This window comes from Podarcis bocagei, assembly GCF_964188305.1.
Source record: "Podarcis bocagei genome assembly, chromosome: 1".
Lineage (NCBI taxonomy): Eukaryota > Metazoa > Chordata > Lepidosauria > Squamata > Lacertidae > Podarcis > Podarcis bocagei.
Window position 1 is genome coordinate 70,937,523 of NC_138125.1, and position 22,529 is coordinate 70,960,051.

Consider the following 22,529-nt stretch of genomic DNA (forward strand, 5'->3'; position numbering starts at 1 on the left):
AGAAGAGGCAGTGAATTCAGGCAAGATGGAGCTAATTGGAGAGAACTCCGTAGAATCTGCGCAGGAATTAAGGTCAGAAGGGACTTTATGGTTGGGGGAGAAGCAACAGAGTGCTAAGAAACCAGGGCTGGATCTACATTAATCTTTTAAACATTATTAGTTATATCGTTCTATAACATCACCTTACCTTTAATATGCTGTTTCCCTATTGTGGGTGGCCCATAGCTCTGCAGTGCCCTCTGGTGTCATATTTTAATAATGCATTATTAACCACGAGTGTAGATCCGCCCCAGGTCAAGGGACAAAGCAAGTGTGGCCTGAAAAGGTACAGAAGAGAGATGGGAAGGTACAGAACTGAAGAATGAATGGGACAAAACTGGGGAAGTAGGATTGCTGCTGTGCACTACTGGTAGGAAGGAAGACGGCCATGGGACTGGTAGGGCAGGAGACAGGGAGGTCAGCAGTAGGTGGAGACAGAAACAACGATAGGTGGAGTCAACTAATTCTAGTTTTGTCCCCATCCTCCTCCCTACTGAGTTCTACAATGGGAACACCGACATTAAAGGGGAGGAAGCTGACAGCCAGTGCTGCCCCCTGGACTAGATATAAAACAAAAGGTAGGCAGGTAGGGCAGACAGAGGTTGATGGGGCAGTACCACATCTCCCCTAATGGACAAGTCTCCACAGGTTCACTGTGAGCAATATTCACTGGCCTTAAAATTTTGAGAGAGCACATTTAGCAATAGATAAGTGGAAGTAAAGCACCCTTTTGACTCAAGTGACATGTGTTGGCTCATAGTAGATTAAACTAGTGGTTTGCCACAATAGCTAACAGACTTTCCACCCATATACAAAGTTACTTGTTGATTATGCTAGGATGTTGTTTGCATTCCTGTAGAATCGTGGGGAGGAAACAGGATGTGACTGTGCATTATGGTGTGACTATTTCTTGGTGAACAGTAAATGGGCACCGTTAATACTTAAAAATGTTACATACATTCTGTGGCAGTACTAATACTAACTAAAAAGCCTTTTAAATGTCTGGTACATATGTATTATGTCCCTGTGTGTAATATGAGACAAGTATTTTGTTACAGACTCATGGACTATTAACAAAGTAACTAACAAAGTATACAATTGTTTTCAGAAAACTAAAAGATTTGGGCAAGTTATTGATCTAAATAATAGATATACTTGTGTTATGAAATTTCTTGATTGGCAAAATTGATTGCTGCTTTTCTGGCTGCTGGAATATTCAGTATTGGCTCAGTTAGGACATTTAAGTGTATTTGGCCTTCTTAATTATCAAATTAAAAACACTAAATGTGTTTCATTCTCAGTCTGGTTTTCCAAGAAAAACATTTCTGCATCAGATTACTGAAGTTTAAAAAAATCTTTGCTCATCTGTGATAATTGCTTCATGTAAAACAACAACAACAACCCTGTATTGCCTATGTCAGCTAATCATTTTATATTGGTGAATGACTTCCAGTTGTGCAAACTTTATAAATGTTCATCTTCCATCCTGCTAGGAACCATTCCTAATATTATTTTCTAGGTTTGTCAATTTTACCACTTTCTTTGAGGGGGGTGGGGTCTATTAGACCAACATAAGAATGGATATGCATTTTGTTTAGTTCATCATTAGTAAATATTGCAAGAATTGCTGAATAAATATGCCTGAATTATAATGTATTCTTAGGATTGATCCACACTTTTCCATGTACAATTAGATTTAAGCTTCAACAGAAGTCTGAAAGACTATATTGTTGAGAAAACAGTAGGACAGAGACTGTGGTGGTACACACACACACACACACAGAGAGAGAGAGAGAGAGAGAGAGAGAGAGAGAGAGAGAGAATGCGCTCTCTATCTCATGAATGTGCCTCCCAAATATCTACAAAACTGCATAAGGATTACATGTCCCCATTTCAAGCTTGTTTTTACTGCCCTTTCTCTATCTTTGTCCTAGGGTTTAAGGATGTTCAGTCTTTTGCCATTGTGTAGTTTACACTAGTCACTGTGTAGTACACAACTAGTCTGAGTAAGTCCTGTACATGAGCAGCCATTGCATTGGGCAGAGTGAGGTGCCTGCCTCAAGCAACTGATTTTGGGTGTGAAGGGCAGCAAATGTATGGTTATTTGTTTATGTGTTTTCCTGCCAGACAGGAGAAGAGGTGATTGCCTCAGATGCCAAAATAATGGGTACTGTGCACCTTGACTTGGTAGGGGGCCGGCGGGGTGGCGGGGAAGTACTTTGCTGTTCTGGCTTAGGCAGCAAAATGTCTTCTGCCTGCTCTGGCTGGGGATGACAGAGCACTGATGTCAGCAAAGCTTGTTTACATTTTGCCTGCTTTTCACAATAGTTATCATCAGATTCTTGGAAGGTGGCTCTTCATTTCCCTAAGTTCCTTTATTTTCTGCATTTATCCAGTACAATTTTTAAAATGTGGTCTGTGTGTGTGTGTGTGTGTGTGTGTGTGTGTGTGTGTGTGTGTGTAATGCAAATGATACTTATGTAAAAGTGTTTTGGAAAAGTACTGACTGTGAACCAAGAGACTGCTTTCATGAGCCATAGAATTAAAATAGATGGCTTAAAAAATTAACCCTTCCACCCTCAGATATTTTTGCAGATATAGACACCCAGTGCTTTTTCTTCTTTCTGGGGGTACTTGAGGGTACGCAGTACCAGCACCTTTCCCCCTCCAGATGTTAAAAGGGTGACACTTACTGTAACAAATTCATGGTGAGTGCCAGCAGCTTTAAACAAAACAAAACAAAACAAAACACTGCAGTACCCATATAATGGCGATGATGTTAACAAGCAAGTGTTGTTTTTGATAGTACAGATGGATCTGTGTGTGACTATCAAAATGCAAATGCAAATGTTATTTTCAAACACAGATTTATCAGATTCCCAGGACTGGACTGGAGATCAAAGTGATAGAAGAGCTTTCTATTTCATGCCATAGTGAACTGAACTACAGAAAAGTACTTGATTCCCACCCCCACCCCCCACCCCCCGGTTTGTTTATTTCCTTGTTGGGAATAATAGTCTTCAGAGTTAACTGCCATCTTATTTAAATCTGCTGTAAATAAATGTAACAAGAAGAATGCTATCCATTCTCCTAATCATTTAAAATCCCAATGAAACATGAATAGGATTACCATGTAATTGGACTGTGAAGGAGGCCTTGTTTGTTTGTTTGTTTGTTTGTTTGTTTGTCTGTCTTCTTTTAGGGATATACCCTGCCCTTCAATAGAATTCTCAGATCATCTTAGAATGATAATGAATAGCATTACTGGATTGTCACATGTACAAAACTGAGGACTGGAATCATTTTCCTCTTTTTGGATTAGAAGGCTGCATAAATCTCTGAATACTCTTACATCATTATAATTTTGCTAGATTTAGAGTACAATTCTATACCTGGGATTTGATAGCTGAAGAGTGGTAGAATTTGGTGGGAACTGCTCTGTGTTGCATAAACAAGCACTGGCGGAGGAAGAGGAGTGCGGGGGGAGCGCACCGCCCCCAGCAGCGCAATCCCGGTGGGGTGCCAGCGCGGCTGCCCCCCCCACTCCCACTGGGAGCCACACCCCTGCAGGAGGTGCATCACACTCCCAAGACATGCACCAGCCCCGCCCCCGCCTGCTCTCCGCCCCCTGGTGCCGGAGCATGAAGCTCCGTCACTGTAAACAAGTCCACAATATGCTTCTGCTGCTGTGGAGTTAATAGAGAGCCCAAACATGATGTTGCATAAAAAGAGCAAATGCAACTCAATCCCACATCACTAAAAAATACGCAGAGCAAAGCTCCAAAGACCCGAGTACATAAAAATGTTTTTATCTGGTATGTAAAAACAGATAGTGATAGGGCCACAGGTACCTCCCTGGAGAGGACATTCCACAAGTGGGGAGCCACCACTGAGAAGGCCTGTTCTCATGTTACACCCCCCCACCTATCTCCCTTGGAAGGGAGTACACAGAGAAAGGCCTTAGATGATGAACACAGGGTCCAGATTGGTTCATGTAGGCAGAGGAGATCCTTGAGCTATTGGAGTACTGAGCTGCGTAACACTTTATAGGCCAAAACCAGCACTTTGAATTGGACCTGGAAACTAATTGATAGCCAGGTGCACTGTGCCAGGATTGGTCTTATGTTCAGGCCATCTTGCCCCAGTCATTAATCCGGCTGGCTGCTGAATTCTACACCAATTTTCCAAACCATCTTCAAAAACACCCCCACATATAACACAGTCATTTTGGTAATCTAACCTAGACGTTTCCAGATCATAGCCAACAGAAGTTGAGCTATTCCTGTCCAGATAAGGGTCTAGCTGGGTCACCAGCTAAAACTGATTGATGGCGCGTCACACTACCAAAGCCACCTGGACCTTAAGTGATAGTAGTGAATCTAGAAATACCCCCAATCTTTGAACCTACTCCTTCAGAAGGAGTGTAACCTCATCTAAAGCAGGCCATGTCCCACCCATTTGGTCAGGTGAACCACCCACTAATAGTGCAACAGTCTTATCTGGATTAAGCTTCAGTTTATTGACTCTCTTCCAGTCAAGGCCAATACATCAGTCTAACCACTGCCACACTTGCAGATGTAAAGGAGATGTAAAGGAGATATATATCTGTATATCATCAGCATATTGCTGACACTGTACTACAATTCTTTGGATTACCCCTGCCCTTCAGTAATTTCATGTAGATAATAAACAGCAGAGAGAATAAAATTGAACTCTGTGCCCCTGCATGGGGCTCCATGGGGTCAAATACTATACCACCATCTGGAGAAGGTCATCCAAGTAGGATCGGAACCACTTCAAAGCAGTGCCACCCACCCCCAGCTCAGATAGCCACTCCAGAATGCTCTGGTTGATGGTATTGAAAGCTGCTGAGAGATCAAGGTGGATTAATAGGGACACACTCCCATTTCTCTTTCTGGAAACATGTCTTCAAACAGGGTGACCAAGGCAGGTTCTGTGCCAAAACTGGGCCTCAGCCCCAATTGAAATAGATCTAGAAAATCGGTTGCCAGAATCTTGCCAATCTATTGGAAGTCACTCAGAGATTGATCAGTAGATTCTTCCCCATCTATCACATGGTGTTTTAGAAAATATACCGGTACTCTACTTTTCTAGCTCCTTTATCACGGTTAAAAGATCTGGCACTTTACATCTGACCTCCTGGTGGTTTGGCTTAATATATCTCTAACATTAAACATGCATCAATTTTAAATTTTGAAAAGTATTCCTTGATCATATACAGAGTGCTTTTCTTCAGTAGTGAGTAACTTCAAACAGCCTATATATATCAGTAATTTGGGAGGTGAAAAGGTCAGGAGGTCTAATTCTAGAAAACCCTGAACTTTGGTATCTCTTGCTTGTAGAAATTAAGTACTAAATGTTGTTGTAAAAATTAAAAGCTTTGTTTTAAGATAAAACTATGAATCAAAAAAGAAGTTTTAGAAAGATTAACAACCTTGGAACAGAACTCCATCAGTGGTTCAGATTTTTATTATTTTTTTATGAGATAGTCTTTGAAGAATCTCATGCTCTTTCTAGCTACAACTTCACAATGCCATGACTTTTTAATGCTTTGGCTTTTAAGAGGGGTGTTTTTTTGTGTTTTTTTTGGGTCTCTTACACAGTCTAGGTCACTGACTGGCTGTCCCTGGCTTTGTTCCATTTCTGAACTCTCCTTTCCTTTGTGGTTTGTGTCCCTCTCTGTATGTTCAGTTGTTTATGTCTTTGTGAGTCTAGTTTTCAGTACCATTCCATCAGAAGGTTAAGTGTCTCCCGGGCCCTTCAATATGTTAAAAAAATAGAAGAAAAAGTTAAAACAATGTTGTGATACAATGACAAGACTGAAAAGTCTGTGTGTTGGTTTTTGAAAATCAATTTTTAAAGTTGTGCTGTTGCCCACATGGACTTCACTGCATGTATGTGGGTCTGGAGGAGTGGGAGAGAGATGCAGTTCAACAAAAAGAGAGGAAGAGATCTATGTTTGGTTGTATAGATGGGTGGGGGGAGATATATGCATGTTGGTCTGTGATTTGTATGTGTACAGTGAGTGCTTGCAGGTGCTGCTCAGGTGTGAAGAAGAGTGTGGTGTGACACACTCCCTGGCATCAGGGAATGTTCCCTGTTGTATGGGGAGGGGATTAATTTTGTGAGATCTTCTTAATCGAAACAAGCAGGGTATAACTGACTTCCCATGGAAGGTGTGAGGTTGTCAGGTGGGGGTGGGGAACAGAAATGAGTGCAGTATCTCTAATTTTGTGTTATGCCACATGCGAACCATTTTGTGAGTGGCACCCATTGCACCTTCTCAAAATTCAGAATGTGCCCAGTGAAGCAACATGGCTGGCTACCCCTGCTCTACCATCTATTGCAAGTACATTGCTAGTTACTTAAAAGATTCAGGGCACAGGCCTGTGACACATATTTGTATATATGATAATATTCATGCGTATATGCTTAGATCTCTGAGCAGATGAAGATGGTGGGGTCTCACCAGTATTATGCTCTTGCAGCCCTATAAGCACATTTTTAAAGAGCAGAGAAAGGCAGACAATCCAGGGCAGACAAAAGATTTTGGCCTCAGACCTTCAATGGCCCTGGTCTGGAGTCATAGAAATGAAGTATTTATCGATCCCTTGACAGGCTAGGAATGATTCATGAACCACAAGTTTGACTGTCTAGTTTATGCTAAGTGAGCTGTAGAACTGGGCCCTAGGCAAAGTTTTGTGTACAGATACCAGCAGATTGTGAAAATAGCCTCTTTTCTTCTCATGCAAGCTGTAAATAGCAGCCCCTTGAGTTTACATATAATTTTTTTTTAAACTTTCCCTTCAAGGACCTCAGAGGGGTTTACATTTATTCCCCCTAATAGGAAAACACTATCCTTATGTGGAGCTAGGTCAAAGTTCTCTAAATGTTTGCATGTACCGGTACCTAGTGGCTTGGGCTAGTGCCTTTGCCCCAAAGGGCTGTGTGTATTTGGAAATCCCAGAACGATTGCATTTCCTCTTGTGTGCACCTGTGTTAAGGGTTAACAAACACATCACTTCAGTCTTGCCATTTCATCTGCTTCCTCCTTGCCCGATTTAAATTTAGTTATTCAGAAATGAGTAACATTCTCATGTTCTGAAGCCTGTGCGAATGCAAATGGGTGTTCTGCTGGTATTTGTTCTTGGCATTTGTGCTAAAAAGGGGGAAGCCTTTCACTCTAATTCCTTGAGACACAGAAGAGACTTTTTGAAGAGTCAGTTAAAAACAAAACTCATTTTTAACGTTAGTTGCTCAGCTTGCTTTCTTGAGTTAGAAAGTGCTTTAGCTTAGTTAAGGGAGCCAGATGTAACACATTGACCTTAAATGGTAAAAGCTCCCAGAGTGAGCAGAAGAGAGAGAGAGAGAGAGAGAGAGAGAGAGAGAGAGAGAGAGAGAGAGAGAGAGAGAGAGAGAAGCTTCCCCGAAGGGGGAAAACAAGAGGAATAGCTCAGTTTTAGGTAAGTAATCTCAGTAAACCAAGAATAAACAGCTTTCTTCAGCTAAGATCCAAAACGGAACGCTTTCCCCTCCTTAAAGGTACAGTACCTCATTCTTATGCTTTACGTGGGTGAAATGTTATTGATGTGCTGGATTTCAGTTTCCTAAACAGGAGTAGTAAGGCTGCGCACTTGACTGAATCCTCTTCCCTTTGAAAGTACACAACCATCCTAAAGAAATGTAAGCGCTTAGTCTGTGCTGAAGTCTGATATTTAAGTAATTTTATCAAGAGAACATGTCCTTGGCTTAGAATCATTAGCAGCTGCCCTGTACTTTTTGCTAACAAGTTGAAATGATTAGCTACTACTCTGATTGTTTATAAACAAGTAAGTGTAAAATGAGCTCACTGTAACAGTAGCATGCTATTGTATGAGCTTTTCTGCCACATGGTCCCTGAAGAGAATATACACCAGAACCGCTTGCTTGATGGATTGCCTTGTAGCCTCTGGAACCTGTCTTTTAAGAAGAGCTTTGTGGAGCTGTTTCTATGGTGTAGTAGTCCATATCTGCTTTTAAAAGAAGCTACAGTATAACTAAGCCAAGGGGATCTAGGATATGAAGAAGTTTTTTAATTTCATGTAAAAGATTAACAAATATATTAGAGGAAGGAATTGGTGCAGTTATCATTTTAGCCACATGGTTTGCAACTCTAATTTACTTGTCATGAATTCTTTTAAAGTATACTTCCTGGGTGTTTTGACTTGTGTGAAAAGCATAATTTCAGCTGCCATAAACTGAAAGTTTCAAGATCATATTGTTTATATTCACGTTTACACATTCATGCAAGAAATTGTAAGCTGGCCAGTATTCCAGTTCTACATGGTAAAACCTTTCTTGCGGTACTGAGTATTTTATGGGGAATGTGGCAAGAATAATCAGTGTTTGGACAGTACATATTTAAATAAGCCAAGAACTCTTGCATATTGAAATAGTTACTGTACTTTTTTGACATTTGCTAAGGGTTGTGTTCTGCCCCATCAGATACTGCAGACAAACTATTTTTTGGATTGCAGCCATGATGTTTAATGCAAAGCGCAAGGAATACAGTTCTATATTCATAGTGAGTGTCACTATTTCTGTCACTCCTATGGCTGATCCATTCTTATGAAAATATGTAGCTTCCATCGCTATCTACATTATTTCTGTGTTTTTCGGCATTCTAGAACTTGCATTTGTTTCATTTCACAGTATCAGTCTGGTAATTTTCATTTTCTTATTTAATTTATAATTGCTTTATAGCATATATGCTATATTCTTAGCTAGCCTAGTACTTATGCATTCAATAACTTGATCTAGTTATAAAGTTGGAAGATCGTTTGAAGGTCAAGTGAAGGCCTTCATAATACATATCCAATACCTTACTTCGGGTTCCTAGAAACAAAGGGCCTAACAATTCCTGAAATACTTTTTTCTGTCTGATAGAGAGCTTGTCTAATCTAAACATGAGAGCAGGAAACTGCCTATTTTATTGCTAACATTTCAAAATCTCTTACTAGTTTGCGTGTGAGAGAGCAGAGCAGAGTGGGATTAGGTGCCTAAAGATTTACTGGAAGGAGGATACTTGGTTAGCTCACTTCTGCACTGTTTGCAGCTTGCCCTCTAAGGCGAGCTGGGTACCATCCTGCTTTCATTTCTCAACTGCTGGAGAAATGTTTACTTGGTTTTAAACAAGCCTTAAATCTTTCAAGGCGAACAGGTGATGCACTTAACACTTACAGTAAGTACTGTGGTTAGCTATGTGAATTGTTTTATTTTTCAAATGGCTGCTGTGTGTGAATACGGACCCATCTTGGTGGCATCATTAATACAGAAAAAAATAGAAGTTGTACTAATATTAGTGCTGTGAAATAGTATAATCAGTTAAGTGTTATGGTGGAGGTCCTTAGAGTTCTTTATAGTAACCTGTTAACTGCAGCTTACTGGGATGTACAGGCTGGGCCATTCTATTTTGAAGGGCAAAACCTCTCTTCCCTTAAGAATGAATGTGTATTTAGTTAATGGAAATACCATGTGGTTGGAAGACATAGTACAGCAAAAGCACACTATTGTGGAACAGGCCTCAATGAGGCGTTATACAACAGAGATCCTCCATTGCTTGGCTCAGGCACCAAACGAAGCCTCGCAACATAAGCCAAATGCTCTCTATTGGGAATAATTTTGTTGCACAATGGCACTTGCCCACATTATTGCATTCCTGCCTGTGTCATTTCCCCATGTCAGATAATAAGCACCCATCTGTGTTGCCATTGTAACTGTGTAAGGGACAATGTAAACAACTGTGAACAATGAAATTTACATATCACCATTTAAGTGCTCAGATTCAAACACATTAACTCAGAAATCCTTATACTGTAACAACCACGTCAGGTACTTTAGTAGAGTAATCACTGTATGTATTCTACACTGAAGGATGGGGGTGGTTTGCCTAAAATTACCTAGTGAGTTCATGGATGAATCAGGTATGACTTGAACCAGGGACTATGCAGGACCAAGTCTATGGAACTAATAAAATTCAGAACTGCATAACTATATACTATCCTGAACTAAATGCGTAGGGCAGTGGTGGCGAGCACAGAGCTGACAGAAGGCAAGGGCAGTGCATTGAATCCTCAGCTCAACTTGTGTCCGAGTAGAAGCGCCTCAGATGGGGAGTCGGGGTATGAGTGTGTGCAAAACGGAGCAACAACCTCCTGGGCGCAGGTTTTCCCTTGGGGAGCCTCCACTGTGGGTGGGGAGGGCGCAGCACTATGCTCAGAAGCATGCTGACGCAGCTCAGCTGGGGAGCGTGAAGCCTCCACTCCACTTCTGAGAGACCCCCGCCTCCACTCCTGCTTTGCCCTGCTTTGCACACAAGTAGAAACAGGATTGGGCAGCTCAGCTGAGGAGCGCCTGGCTGCTTTCAGGTGGTGCAGGGGCTCTCAGATGCAGCTTCTGGGCTGCCTCCACCTTCCCCAACCTCAGCAACTATTCAGCCTGGCTGCCTTCATGGGGTTGCAGGGGATCTGATGCAGAGGTGGGGAGTCCTTTAAACTTCTCCCTTGAGGGGAGTGCAGCTATGAACCCCTCAATGGAAAGTGTGACGGAGGCTGCACCTCCCCAGCTGAGCAGCCCCCATCCAGCTCCTATTCCTGTGCAAGCAGCAACGCTGCCTAGCAGAGCAGCCCAATTCCACTCCTACTTGCCTGCAAGCAGGAGCAGGAGCAGGCTGGGGGTGGGGGTGGGGGTGGGGGTGGCAGCAACATCCCTTGCCTGCTCGCTTGCCACCCCAGTCCAGCCTTACTTCACTCAGCACCTCCAGAGCTGGAGGCAGCAGTGGCTGCTGTTGTGGCTGTGGCAGCAGAGGGAGATAAATAAGGGGGTTTTGGGTTGCAGTTCGGGTACTCGGTCTCTAAAAGGTTCGCCATCACTGGCATAGTGTATTGATATTGGGTTCAACTTTTAGCTTTTAAAGATCTGGTCATAAAGAACACTGTAAAATAAGTCATATTTTGTTTCCTTTAAAAAAGTTGAAGCTAGGAACTAATCTTGGAAATTGTTTCCATGTTACTGCCAATGCTCAGCTTTGAGACATATAAAATAGTAATTAATATAGTCCGTAGGAGCATGCCTGAACATGTACAAAGTATTTTTCTCTTAGTAAGCATAACTAGCCCTTTATAATCTGCAGATAGGAGTTGTGGGGGGAAATAATTTACAGTTCTTGCTTGATAATGTTTTCACAAAGGCAGGTTTGGGGCCTGGCATTGGGAGTAGTTTATAGTAGTTACAGTATATAGTTTTGCATGTATTCATGGTAAGATGTGATGGAAGCTCTAAAAGCTGCTCTCTTCAAAGGCTGAATTCTAATGGCTATCTTGTTCAGAAACAGCAAAATGAAGAAGACAATAAAGGGCTTTTCATATAGAAATTGTCTTCATGTAGAGGTGAGTTGTCCTTGGCCAAATTCAAGCTGCTCAAACCATCACTGGCAGCTCTTCTTGCCAGATTGGTTTAATCTCTCACCCTTAAAGAAGAGAGTGGTTCATTTCAGGATAACCCCACTGATCAGGCTTCCCTCAGGTCGGCTCCTGGGGGGATTTAAAACAGCCTGCACCAGCTCCCAACACCCAGTTCTTCTTTGTCAGATCCGCTAAAGGGATCCATGATGGAGTTGCTTCTGTCTGTTTGCCCAGACAGGGGCTTGGGCCTCTGTTCTCCCAGAGGCAGGGATCCCCCTATTTGATGTAAGTCATGGGAATTCCCGCTGCCGAGTTGACCCTGCAGACGGGCCGGAAATAAATGCCTATGCCAAACCACTTTATCTGTGGTCAATAAGTTGTGGCCTGATTCGATCCCATTCAGCTGTGTGGTCTTGTTTATTTGCTAGTTCTCCTGAACAGAGGAGGGGGAAGTGCACTGCCTGGGCCTGCAAGGCAGACCTCAAAATGGTGCCACCAGGGAAGAAGGGGTCAAGGAAGATCTACATAAGGAACAAGCGGGGAAGAAATATTGACATTGGAATCTGCTGCCCTTGTTGCCTAAGGCAGCCACCTCACCTTGCCTTGCTACTTCTGTTGTTACTGAGGGTTAGCCCAGTGGTTTGGCTTAGGGTCACATCCAAACTGGGCTTACGGTATGTGTCATTGCAGGCAAACTGGGTACCCTAACCAAAGTTTCCTCTTGGTTTTCTGCTCATGTTTTGTCTGAGGGAGATAAATAAGAAGCCTGGATTTAGGCATAATGTTAAGACAGACTTTGGCTTAGCCCTGGTAGTGCAGAAGTAGTCTTCTTCTTTTGTTTGGCAATCACTCATAGCCGAGTAAGATAGTCTTCCATAAGCACAGTTTTAACAATGAGTCCATAAGTGACTGTGGAGGCCAATTCTGGATCCACACGTCCTTCCACAGTGGGGATGTAGGTTTTTGGGTGGGAGTTGATTACGCTGAGGGTTTACCAAACATGCCTTCCTCTTAGCACATTTCTCCCTTTCGTCCTGAATCTGAGCGTCTTCCAAGTCCATGACCACCTTTGGTACAGGGTGTTATCCAATCGCATGCCAGTGTTTCCCAATTGTTGGTGTTTATACTACATTTTAAAAAATTTGCCTTAAGACAGTCTTTAAACTTCTTTTGTTGACCATCAGCATTACGCTTTCCATTTTTAAGTTTCAGGCAGCTGTAATTTACATACTCAGCTAAGCCAGAAATAGTACCTCGGGTTAAGAACTTTGCTTCAGGATGAGAAAAGAAATCACGCGGTGGCGGCAGCAGCAGCGGGAGGCCCCATTAGCTAAAGTGGTACCTCAGGTTAAGAACAGACCTCCAGAATGAATTAAGTTCTTAACCCGAGGTACCACTGTATGCTTGAAAGTTTTTCGCTCTATGTAAAACAATTGTACCAATTTCCCTCTGTAAAATGTGGGTGGGTGTGACATTTTGTGCTCTTTCTTTTTTAAATCTAGACTTTTTATGAAGTTAAAATAACAATCCAGTGTTATTTCCCATGTGAAGTATGAAATAAAATAAATATAAAGAATCAGGAGTCCATAGTCGTTACCTCATAAAATAAAGTACTGTACATTCTCAAGAGCCTACACATCGAATTAGATGATAAAACAAAAACCAACCTTATACAGAAATAATTCAAAGCAAACATTACAAATAACAACTGTTGTGAATACTGAAAAAAGTCATATTTCACTGGGATTTGCCATCCCTGTGATTATCATATAAAAGGACCCCTGACCATTAGGTCCAGTTGCGGATGACTCTGGGGTTGCAGCGTTCATCTCACTTTATTGGCCGAGGGAGCTGGCGTACAGCTTCCAGGTCATGTGGCCAGCATGACTAAGCCACTTCTGACGAACCAGAGCAGCACATGGAAACGCCATTTAACTTCCCGCTGGAGTAGTACCTCTTTATCCATTTGCACTTTGACGTGTTTTCGAACTGCTAGGTTGACAGAAGCAGGGACCGAGCAACGGGAGCTCACCCCGTCACGGGAATTTGTACTGCCGACCTTCTGATCGGCAAGCCCTAGGCTCTGTGGTTTAACCCACAGCGCCACTCTCGTCCCTGTTGTTGCTGTAGTAGTAACAATAACAGCAGCAGATTTAATAATAATAACAACAGATTTAATTCCCATTCATTACTGTATCTTGGTAATCTTAGAAGAGTCCTGTAAAACAGTCCAGAGGATTTAACCTTTTATTACAGGTGGAAGGCTGAGAGAGAGAGGTAGTGACTTGCTTATGACAGATCCTCTTTTGAACTGAGATCTGAATAGGGGACATTCAACTAATGATTTGTTAATTTAACCACTACCTCTCAAGCATTAGGAAGGGAAACTTATTTTCCCCTCAGACTAGGTTTGATGAGAATTGGTTAAAAAGAAAAAAAGCCTTCCTTCAAAAAAAGGTCTTAATCTAAATGTCCTGTTTTTGTGTTTGCTTTTCTGTTTTGAAGGCTTCCCCCCTTCTGCTGCTGTTCTGCATTACTCAGGATGAATCCTGTACCACGTTCTGTACCATCCTCCCACCACTGCCACCTTATATTTGCTGTGAATATAAAAGCACATGCCAGTTTGACAGCCAAGAAGATGCTATAAAAAGTCTGTTGCCCTGTTTAAGTGCCTACTCCTTGTTACTATGGCAATTATATTCTTTAACCGATGTGAGAATTGATAATAGCTTATTGCCACCCTTTTCTTGGACAGGAAGTTTCCTGTAAAGAAACCAATCATATTAGGACAGGATTTTCACCACCACCACCTGCCATATGCTTTATAGGGTGGGTGGGTGTGGCTGCATTTTAGGTGCTGCAGTATGCAGTTCAAAGCAAAGGTCATTGAAATCAGTGGAACTTACTTCTGAGCAGCCATGCTTAAGAGTAGGCTGTATATTGGGCTCTTCAAACTGAACCCAGAACTGTGAAATCCATGGGGTTGGAATTGACCTTTTTTGTATTGCTTTTCTCAGTGTTGCATATTGTGGACCCAAATGAGCGCAATTCTATATGGAGAAGTAAGGCTGCATCAACATCATACATTAAAAGAACCAGCCCTAAAAATCATGGGAACGGTCCATGCTTAAGGGTGCTGGGAATTTGGGTGTGTGTGTTATACTACAGTTCCCAGGATTCTTAGGATAGGTGTGTTTTAAATGTATCATGTATACACAACCACAGTCTCACTGAGCTCAATAGATCATATAAGACTGCAACCTTAAGCTGTTAGGTGATAAATGTAGAACAGCATATAAGAAGCTGCCTTTTACTGATTCAGTCCATTGGTCCATCTCACCCAGTATTGTCTGACTGGCAGCAGCTATCCAGGGTTTCAGACTAGGGACATTTCTAACCATACCTGGACCTGCCAGTGATTGAACATGCATGCAGAGCCAATTCTGTAGCATAGAGTTACTGCCCTTACTCCTGTAAAAAGGCTTTCTTTGAAATGCACTGGGCCAATTAAACGGGATTTGGCAGCCTAAGCTCCCACCTCCTTTGTACTGATGCCTTCCCTTCTTATTCTTCACTTCCAGTCTGTGCCAAGTAGAATTCATTCATTCATTCCATAAAATTTATACACCGCTTAATTGTAAAAATCCTCAAAGTGGTTTACAAAATATATAAAACATTTGAGCTCTAGGTTTTCTAGACTGGTAAAGTGTTCTCCCATGCCTCAGGTAATAGAGCTTTTAGAACTACACTATCATAAATGACATGGTTGAAATGCTATTAAAGCTTTAGAGAGCTATGAAAGTTTTTGTGTCCTTTGGGGAGGAATAAGGGTATTAAACACCCTAGAAAAGAACCTTAATTAGACTTCATAGAGCTACTAATCTATAAGGTGTTCCTTCAAATGAAATGAGCCTTTTGGAATGCAAAGCTGGATAAGCAAGTTGGCATGCGAAGATGTAAACAGGGAGCTGATAACCACTACTGTTTGAAATAAGGTGGTCAGATTTGTCATTTCTGTATTAATCATTGTTTCCCCCTTGTTGAACAATATGTTGTTAATCGGAAATAGAAACTGACCAAACTTTCTCTATATGAGGTGTATTCAGCTGCTAGATAGATGTGTGTGGTTGGTCAGAAACTGCCTGTAGGAGATTACACTGTTTCAGTGACGTCGCCTTCTTCTGTTAGTGTGTTTTGTCAAAATTCAGTTGCAGCAAGAAATGTTCTGCTGTGGCTGACTGAGATTGCTACAAGTTCAGCAGGTAGATCCAGGCCCTTCCTTTAACTTCTGGTCTTTTTTTCCTTTCCTTTTTTAAAAAAAGATTTATATCTCACCATTAGTCAAAAGATCTCAGGGCAGTTCACAAGAGAAATCTAGCATTGCTTACCTCTCCCCTCACCCTGACATATATGAGCACGTGGCTCCAAAGTGCACACAGCAAAATCTTAGGCATCATGCTTATTCACAAGTCATTGCCACTCGCACACTTACTCCCATCTCTGCGCATCCTGATGAAGAACTGGACTCAGCACACGGTCATCTCTTTATCTCTGAATCTGCCTTCCCTACACCCTCTTTTATAAAAAACACCTGTTCACAGAAAAAAGATGTGTGGGTTGTTGTTTTTTTTAAAAAAGTTAAATCACTCTCATTTATTAAGTTAGAAAACACCAATTGAAACCACTGATCAGACATTTCATGTCGAGGCCTAAGCTGTTCCTCCATCACAAACTCAAATCTGGTTGCAGTTTTTGAGAAGAATCTTGACTTCCTTTTAAAAAGGTATTCGGCACTTAGGGAATTCCAAGATGCAGGATAGAGACATGTTCAGGGACGCGGACTTAGAAAAAATATTGGGGGGGCCCGGGAAAGCTCATGAATAATAAATAAGCTCATGAATATGCAAATAAAGTGGCTCCGGCCCTAAATAGGGCAAGCCACGCCCCCCAGCCAGCCGATTGGCTGGCTGGGAGGTGTGGCCAGTCGGGATTCCCCTGTTCTCGCGGGATTTCCAGCCGGGGCTCTCCGATTAGGGCGCGCGGCTGGCTGGCTGGCGAAGGAGGAGGCGGGGGACGGCGGCGGCGCTCTGCTGGAAGGGCGCCCGCCTGAGATTATTGGGGGAGCTGAGCCCCCCCAAAAATTTTTTTGAGGGGGCTCGAGCCCCCTCAAGCCCCATGGAGTCGGCGCCTATGGACATGTTCAGGGCTGGCTAAAGACCTCAAGACTGACATTTGGCAGATCTCTCCTTTCCTAGGGTTCCCTTCTTGCTAGCCTAAGTGGGGGAGCAAGTGTCTTTCTTTGACACTGGAATTAGCTAATCATTGGAAGCTGAGACATTACATAGAAATTAACTAAAATAGATTTCCAAGTAACTTTGCTGCGTGACAATTTACTCTTTTATGTTCTTTAAACAGAAGTGTCATATTTATCCAAAAGTATATTGCTCTAATAAAGACTTGAGTTGGGGGGTTGCTTCATTCATTAGACGTAGAGCAAGCAAGTACTGTATGTGGGCATGAAGAACACCAGGAAGTTCCACAACCAGAACACTTAACGTTTCCTTGGAGTCTTTCTACCAAGGCTAGTGGTACAAGGCGAACCAAGCAATTTGTCATGCAAGCAGCCTGCACTTTATGTAAACAGGCTTTTGGTCAAAGAACTCTTGGTTGAACTAGAGCTGATGCCACTAAAAATAAATAAGCAATGTGGGATAACTATTTAACATTTTCATTGTAATCCCAGTGGTATTCTCTGGTGTCCAAACCCATGGGCAGCTGGCCAAATTACATACTCCCGTATGGCTGGCTGTCTTGAATTATCTTTCAAGTTTTTGCGTGCTGTGCTTTTATGTAAATGCATTTGGCAAAGTGTTCCTTTTGCTTGTGAAAAATAATGACTCTCTATGCTCTATGGTTAGTGGAAGACATAAAATGCAGCCAAGAATGAGGAACAAGGAGACCAAATATGCAAAATGCCATGCATTTATAATTTAGTTTTCAAGTTCATCAGCCATTGTCATTGCTTAATTTGGTATTGTTTGCTTTATTGTAAAATGGCATTCATGTGATCTCTTAAGTCTAGGCAGATGCTAATCTGTGCCATTTAATTTTTTTAAGTGTCTACCTGGTTGAAACACTATGAGGTTATTCTTCTGGCCTTGACTCACAGACATCTGTTGTCCTTTTCTACCCACAAAGTGGGAATTAAGGGGGGGCACTAGGAGGCGCATTGGAAGATGGCCGACAATACCATCTCTCCGACCCACACGGGGTAATTAAGAGGCTGTTATGGGAGTAGGCAGCCTCCCTTGTTGCCCCAAGGGAATGGGGAACACTGCCCTTGCCTGCTGTGCCCATAAATCACCCCCTAATTCGAAAGAAGGGGGTGAGGGCCCTAGGCAGAATGCCCCCGTGTGGACATCGGCTCTCCTGGACGCTGTCTCTGATCGCACACTAGTTGCAGCAATTTGGAATAATTAATTACAAAAGAAGCAAATGCACATATTTCAAGTGAAGAAGGGGAGTGAAGTCTGCTAATTTAAGTGACCTCTGCGAAAGAAGACTACGGGCTGGAGAAACAGGAATATTTTACAATGAAGATACACCAAAGGCGGGGTATGTTGACAACGGGGCTGAATGGGGGGGGGAACCTTTTTACTTTCCTTCTATGTGATGTACAAGAACCCCTCCTCATTAGAACCATCGGTTGAAGCAGGATGATTAAGGTCTGTGTGGAGATAAACTTTAACCAAAAGTATGCTTTATGGAGACCAAGAAGCAATAAGAGCTTTTGGGAATGGCGCAGCAATTAATTCGGAGTCGCCATCTTGCCAAAGGATTTACAGCCGGGAGGAAGAACGGATTTGTGCGCTCGCCATGGTGGACAGCATCTACCGGACCCACTCACTGGGCATGGCAGCCGAAGGGCTGCCAGACCAGTATGCTGACGGTCGTGCAGCACGGGTCTAGCAGCTCTACATCGGCGACACGCGGAGCCACACCGCCGAGTACAAGAACTGGCTGATGTTGCTGCTGCACGCCCAGTGCTGCAACACGGTGCTCGATGTGGCCTGTGGCACAGGGTGAGTCACACGGCAAGAGGAGAAAGCGATGCTGGGTGCTGGATCATGACCCAGCTTGAAGGCCTAGGCTTCCTTCTCCCCAGGGGGGTTTGTGTCTCAGGATGCTCTCATCCGGATCCAGGCACATGACAGCTGATCAGGACTCCCCCCCCCCATTGAAAGCACATGGCTCGACACCCCACACCCAAGAATCCTAGGAACTACAATCCCTGAACTACAATTCCCAGCACTCTCTAACAAACCACAACTTCTCAGGATTCTTTGAAGGTGTGTGCTTCAAACACGTTGGGTGTGCATTAAATGAAAAGAAAGGGCCCCCGTCACTTTGTTGTGGGAGAGGCTCCTCCCCGTTAGGAATATTACACGTGGGTGTGCAGCTTCCTTCCCATGCCTCTGTGGAAGGAGAGCGATCCCTGTAGGGGCTTGGGAAAAGGTCGACAACTCTGGGAAATGGGGGGTGCCGGAGGGATCTTTGCACCGGATATGCTTAAGACGGCTCTGCCTACACTTACTGTCCCACTTATTTCAATTCTTGTTCAGATGGACCAGCATAGCTACCAAGACTATCACAAAGACCATAACAATGAATAGTGGATTGTGCACCTCTATCCACATTGAGAAAATGGCCTGTGTTTTAAACCAGACCAGTAATGTGTACACAGCCTAGAAACGTCACAGACTGTGTCTGCTTGCATTCAATAGCCTTTTGGCCTACTGCTTTCTCTCCCCACCACCCTGTATATGTGTGTCTACTGATGTTTACTTGACTTCAAACTCATCCAACAATGAATCTGACTTTAAAGTGCCATCAGACTCTCTGGTGTAACAACCTAACTTGGCTACCCTTCTGAAATTGATGGTTGTGTTGTGTCTAAAGTTAATGCTTATTCCATAGTGAATGCTGATTTCTATAAGTGGCATTTAAAAGGTTTAGAGAATTGTTTCAAGTTGGAAGGAACCAGGGGAAAGTATTTTAAGACAGATAGGAGGATCTGCCTCCCATAAGTTGGTAGTTGGGTAAAACTTAAGTTTCTCTCTCACAGACCTTTGCTCTTTTTTAAATATTAAACAGGAGGCTGCTGCTTGCTCTAAGTCAACACTTGGGTTGCCAATTTATTTTCCCTTCTTGAGCTTGAAAGCTACATACCTCCTTGAAAATGATGATTCCAGGCTTCCAACATCACTTATAGGTATGAACAACTTAATTTCTAAACTTACTCTATATACATTGATCAAAGAATCAAGTGATCATGGTTCCCCCACCTTCAACTCAGCTCAGCTCAGCCATGAGTAACTTGACAGTTCTTATGTTTTGTTGCATGCCACCCCAATCTCCCAAATGGTGCAAGATTCCAGGTGTGCTTTACCCAGGGTTCGTGTGTCCTTTTGGAAATGAGGCTCAGTAGGGACTGTGGCGTCTTTATGATATATGGTTTGTTTACACATATATACAACCTGAGCCTATGGGCACAACAGTGGAATGTCTAGGTGCGCTTTTAATAACAAGAATACAAAGCTGAAAATGAATGAACTGCAGCTAAAATATTATGCTCATTTTTCACATGGTCTAGTCCTTCCCCTGCCCACCCCCCTAATATTCTTAAGAGGGCCTCTTCTTCAGTCTTCAGAGAGTAGCTGGAAGTGGGGAGGCAGAAAAAGGTAGTGCGCCGAGAGCTCAGAAACTGCTCGCACTAATGAAATTCCCTGTCACAAAATGCACCTAGAACAATGGGAGTTTCAAACACTGGCTCCAACTTGCATCTGCTCCAGCCCGGCATGCATTTTAACTAGCATTACATAGCAGGAGCCTAGGCTTACTTTTTGCTTAAGCTATGAGCTTTGTCTGAGCCAGAGCCTGGCTCCCAGGCTATACTTCCAAGTGACTCTGGCACCCTTTCCCCCCAGAATGGAAGCACTGAGGCCAGGAATCGACAATTCTGCAAGCCATGGCTATGTCTTGAAATAGTGGTAAGGGTCTGCTCCCTTGTAGGTTCAGACAAATCAGGTACTCAGCTTAAGAACAGCACTATCTGCAAATGCTGTAAACTGAGAACTGTGGCGTGGCCCTGTGCAACAGTTCACAGAACCAGCTTAGTTGGTAGTTCTGAAGTCATCTAAACACATTTGGCCTTGCATTGGAAAACTGCATTTGCATAATAATAAAAGGCTCTACCTGTGTTATCTATTTTAAACTAATAAAACTTTTAGATTGTTAGTTATAGCAGTAAATGTGGTCCTATGAACCAGTCCTTAGATACTTAACTTTAGCAGGCACTGTAGAAATGGGGGGAAACCCAGTATTCTGGTCAGTTGCCTCTTGGAGTTTTGTTTCAGATAGTATTACTGTACAACTAGTTATGTTTAGGTTCTGATCACTTAAACTTTGAAAACTGATGAAATGCATTTCACAGTACTTCAGTGGCTTCACTGTGAAATTAAAATCCTTCAATTAAACAAAACAGAATCGGGCAAATAACAAGTATTTGCTATTAACGTGGAGTCCACTAGTTTAGATGAAATAACACACTGGTGCCAATTTTAAAAGCATTTAAAGTGGATGTGAATGCTGCCATAAATACCATGGAAACTTACAATAAATAGTCTACTGAGACCTGCGTATAAAAGTTGTGTTGGAAAAGTCTCTATGGCTTCTAAACTCAGTCCAGTGTATTTTAGGAATTTGACTTCTTGCTTATTCTTACAAAAGTAAAAAGATTATTTTTAGTTGGAGTTTTAAGACTTTGTTTTGAGGCATTGTACCTTGATAGCAAAAGTACCACTGATGAATGAGGATAGTATATTCATCCTAGACTGCATTTGGTAGAATTAATAATTTGTATTCATCTGTAATACTGATTCAGGTCTTCCTGTGCTCATGCTTATGTAGTCCAAACCACCAGAACATGCAGGAGAAGTACCAGTAGACTTGGGTACCCCGAAGGCATAAATTGTTGGACCTTTCTCAGGTTGTACGTGTGTACCATGTATGAAGGAAAGAGTAGCTCACAGCAACCCTGCAATGTCCTCCACTGTTAATACTGTTGTGAGTTTTGGGGGGTGGGGGACAGGTTGGTATCTAATGGAAGATCCCATTGTTGTCCTCTCTGTAGAAGCTCTGGAGCCAACTGACGCTTCACAGGTAAGATTCACCTTCTGTTGTGTGGGCAGGACAGTCCCTCCCCCTACCTGGCTGATCCCCTGGCAACACCTCCCCAGGCGGGATTGGGCGATTGGCTGAGGTAGGCGGAGACCTCCAGGTATCCAGCCTGGGGAGGGTGAAGCCAGCCCATACTACCAGGAGCCGCACTGGGATCCAGGGGGCTGCGTGTGAGCACACAAAAGGTGCCCCCCATTTGATCTGGGGAGCAGTCGTTGTTGAATTAGCCATAATGGCCATAAGTATGGGTCGTTAGTATTTGCTCTGTGCCAGAAGGCAAATGGGTGGGCCCCCTTTCTCACCTTTCCCATACTAATGGTCCATACTATGGACACCACAGGCCCTGCTGTACCATATTCCAAGGAAACCCAACCCTAAGGAAGCACCTGGAATCCTTGGAATGTCGCACCACAGTGATTTGGGTGGCATGCAACAATGCCGAACGTCAGAAGTGGAGCTGCAGCTCATGTTCCATTGACTTACGTGCAGATTGATTGCACTTTTCAAATGTCCAAAAACTAATTAAAAATAAAATTTAAAACAAACCCCCATGAAGTAAGGGCCACATTAAAGCAGGGACTGTTTGCTTTGATGCTAACTTTTGTTTTTCCTCCAGCCCTGAAGTCACAGACTCAGGTAAAGTCCACACCAGGGCCAGGGATACCCTACAACATTTTGTTGTAGGGCCTCACTTGGTTAATATATACTTGAAATCTGTTTTGGCTTAAACCCAAGGGATACAGTATATCAGTTACGTCATACATGGTGTTTATCAGCATTAGCCTAGTC

At 42.9% G+C, this 22,529-nt stretch overlaps 1 protein-coding gene across 3 annotated transcripts in view; it reads left to right on the plus strand.

Moving 5' to 3' along the window:
* Positions 1-22,529, plus strand: part of IRAG1 (inositol 1,4,5-triphosphate receptor associated 1) — a 94,343-nt gene that overhangs the window by 25,048 nt on the left and 46,766 nt on the right. For all 3 annotated transcript variants that reach the window (XM_081196545.1, XM_081196547.1, XM_081196546.1), the window contains exon 15: positions 19,656-19,773. In XM_081196545.1, coding sequence (XP_081052671.1) covers positions 19,656-19,773 — 118 coding nt within the window. The remainder of the gene's footprint in view (positions 1-19,655; positions 19,774-22,529) is intronic.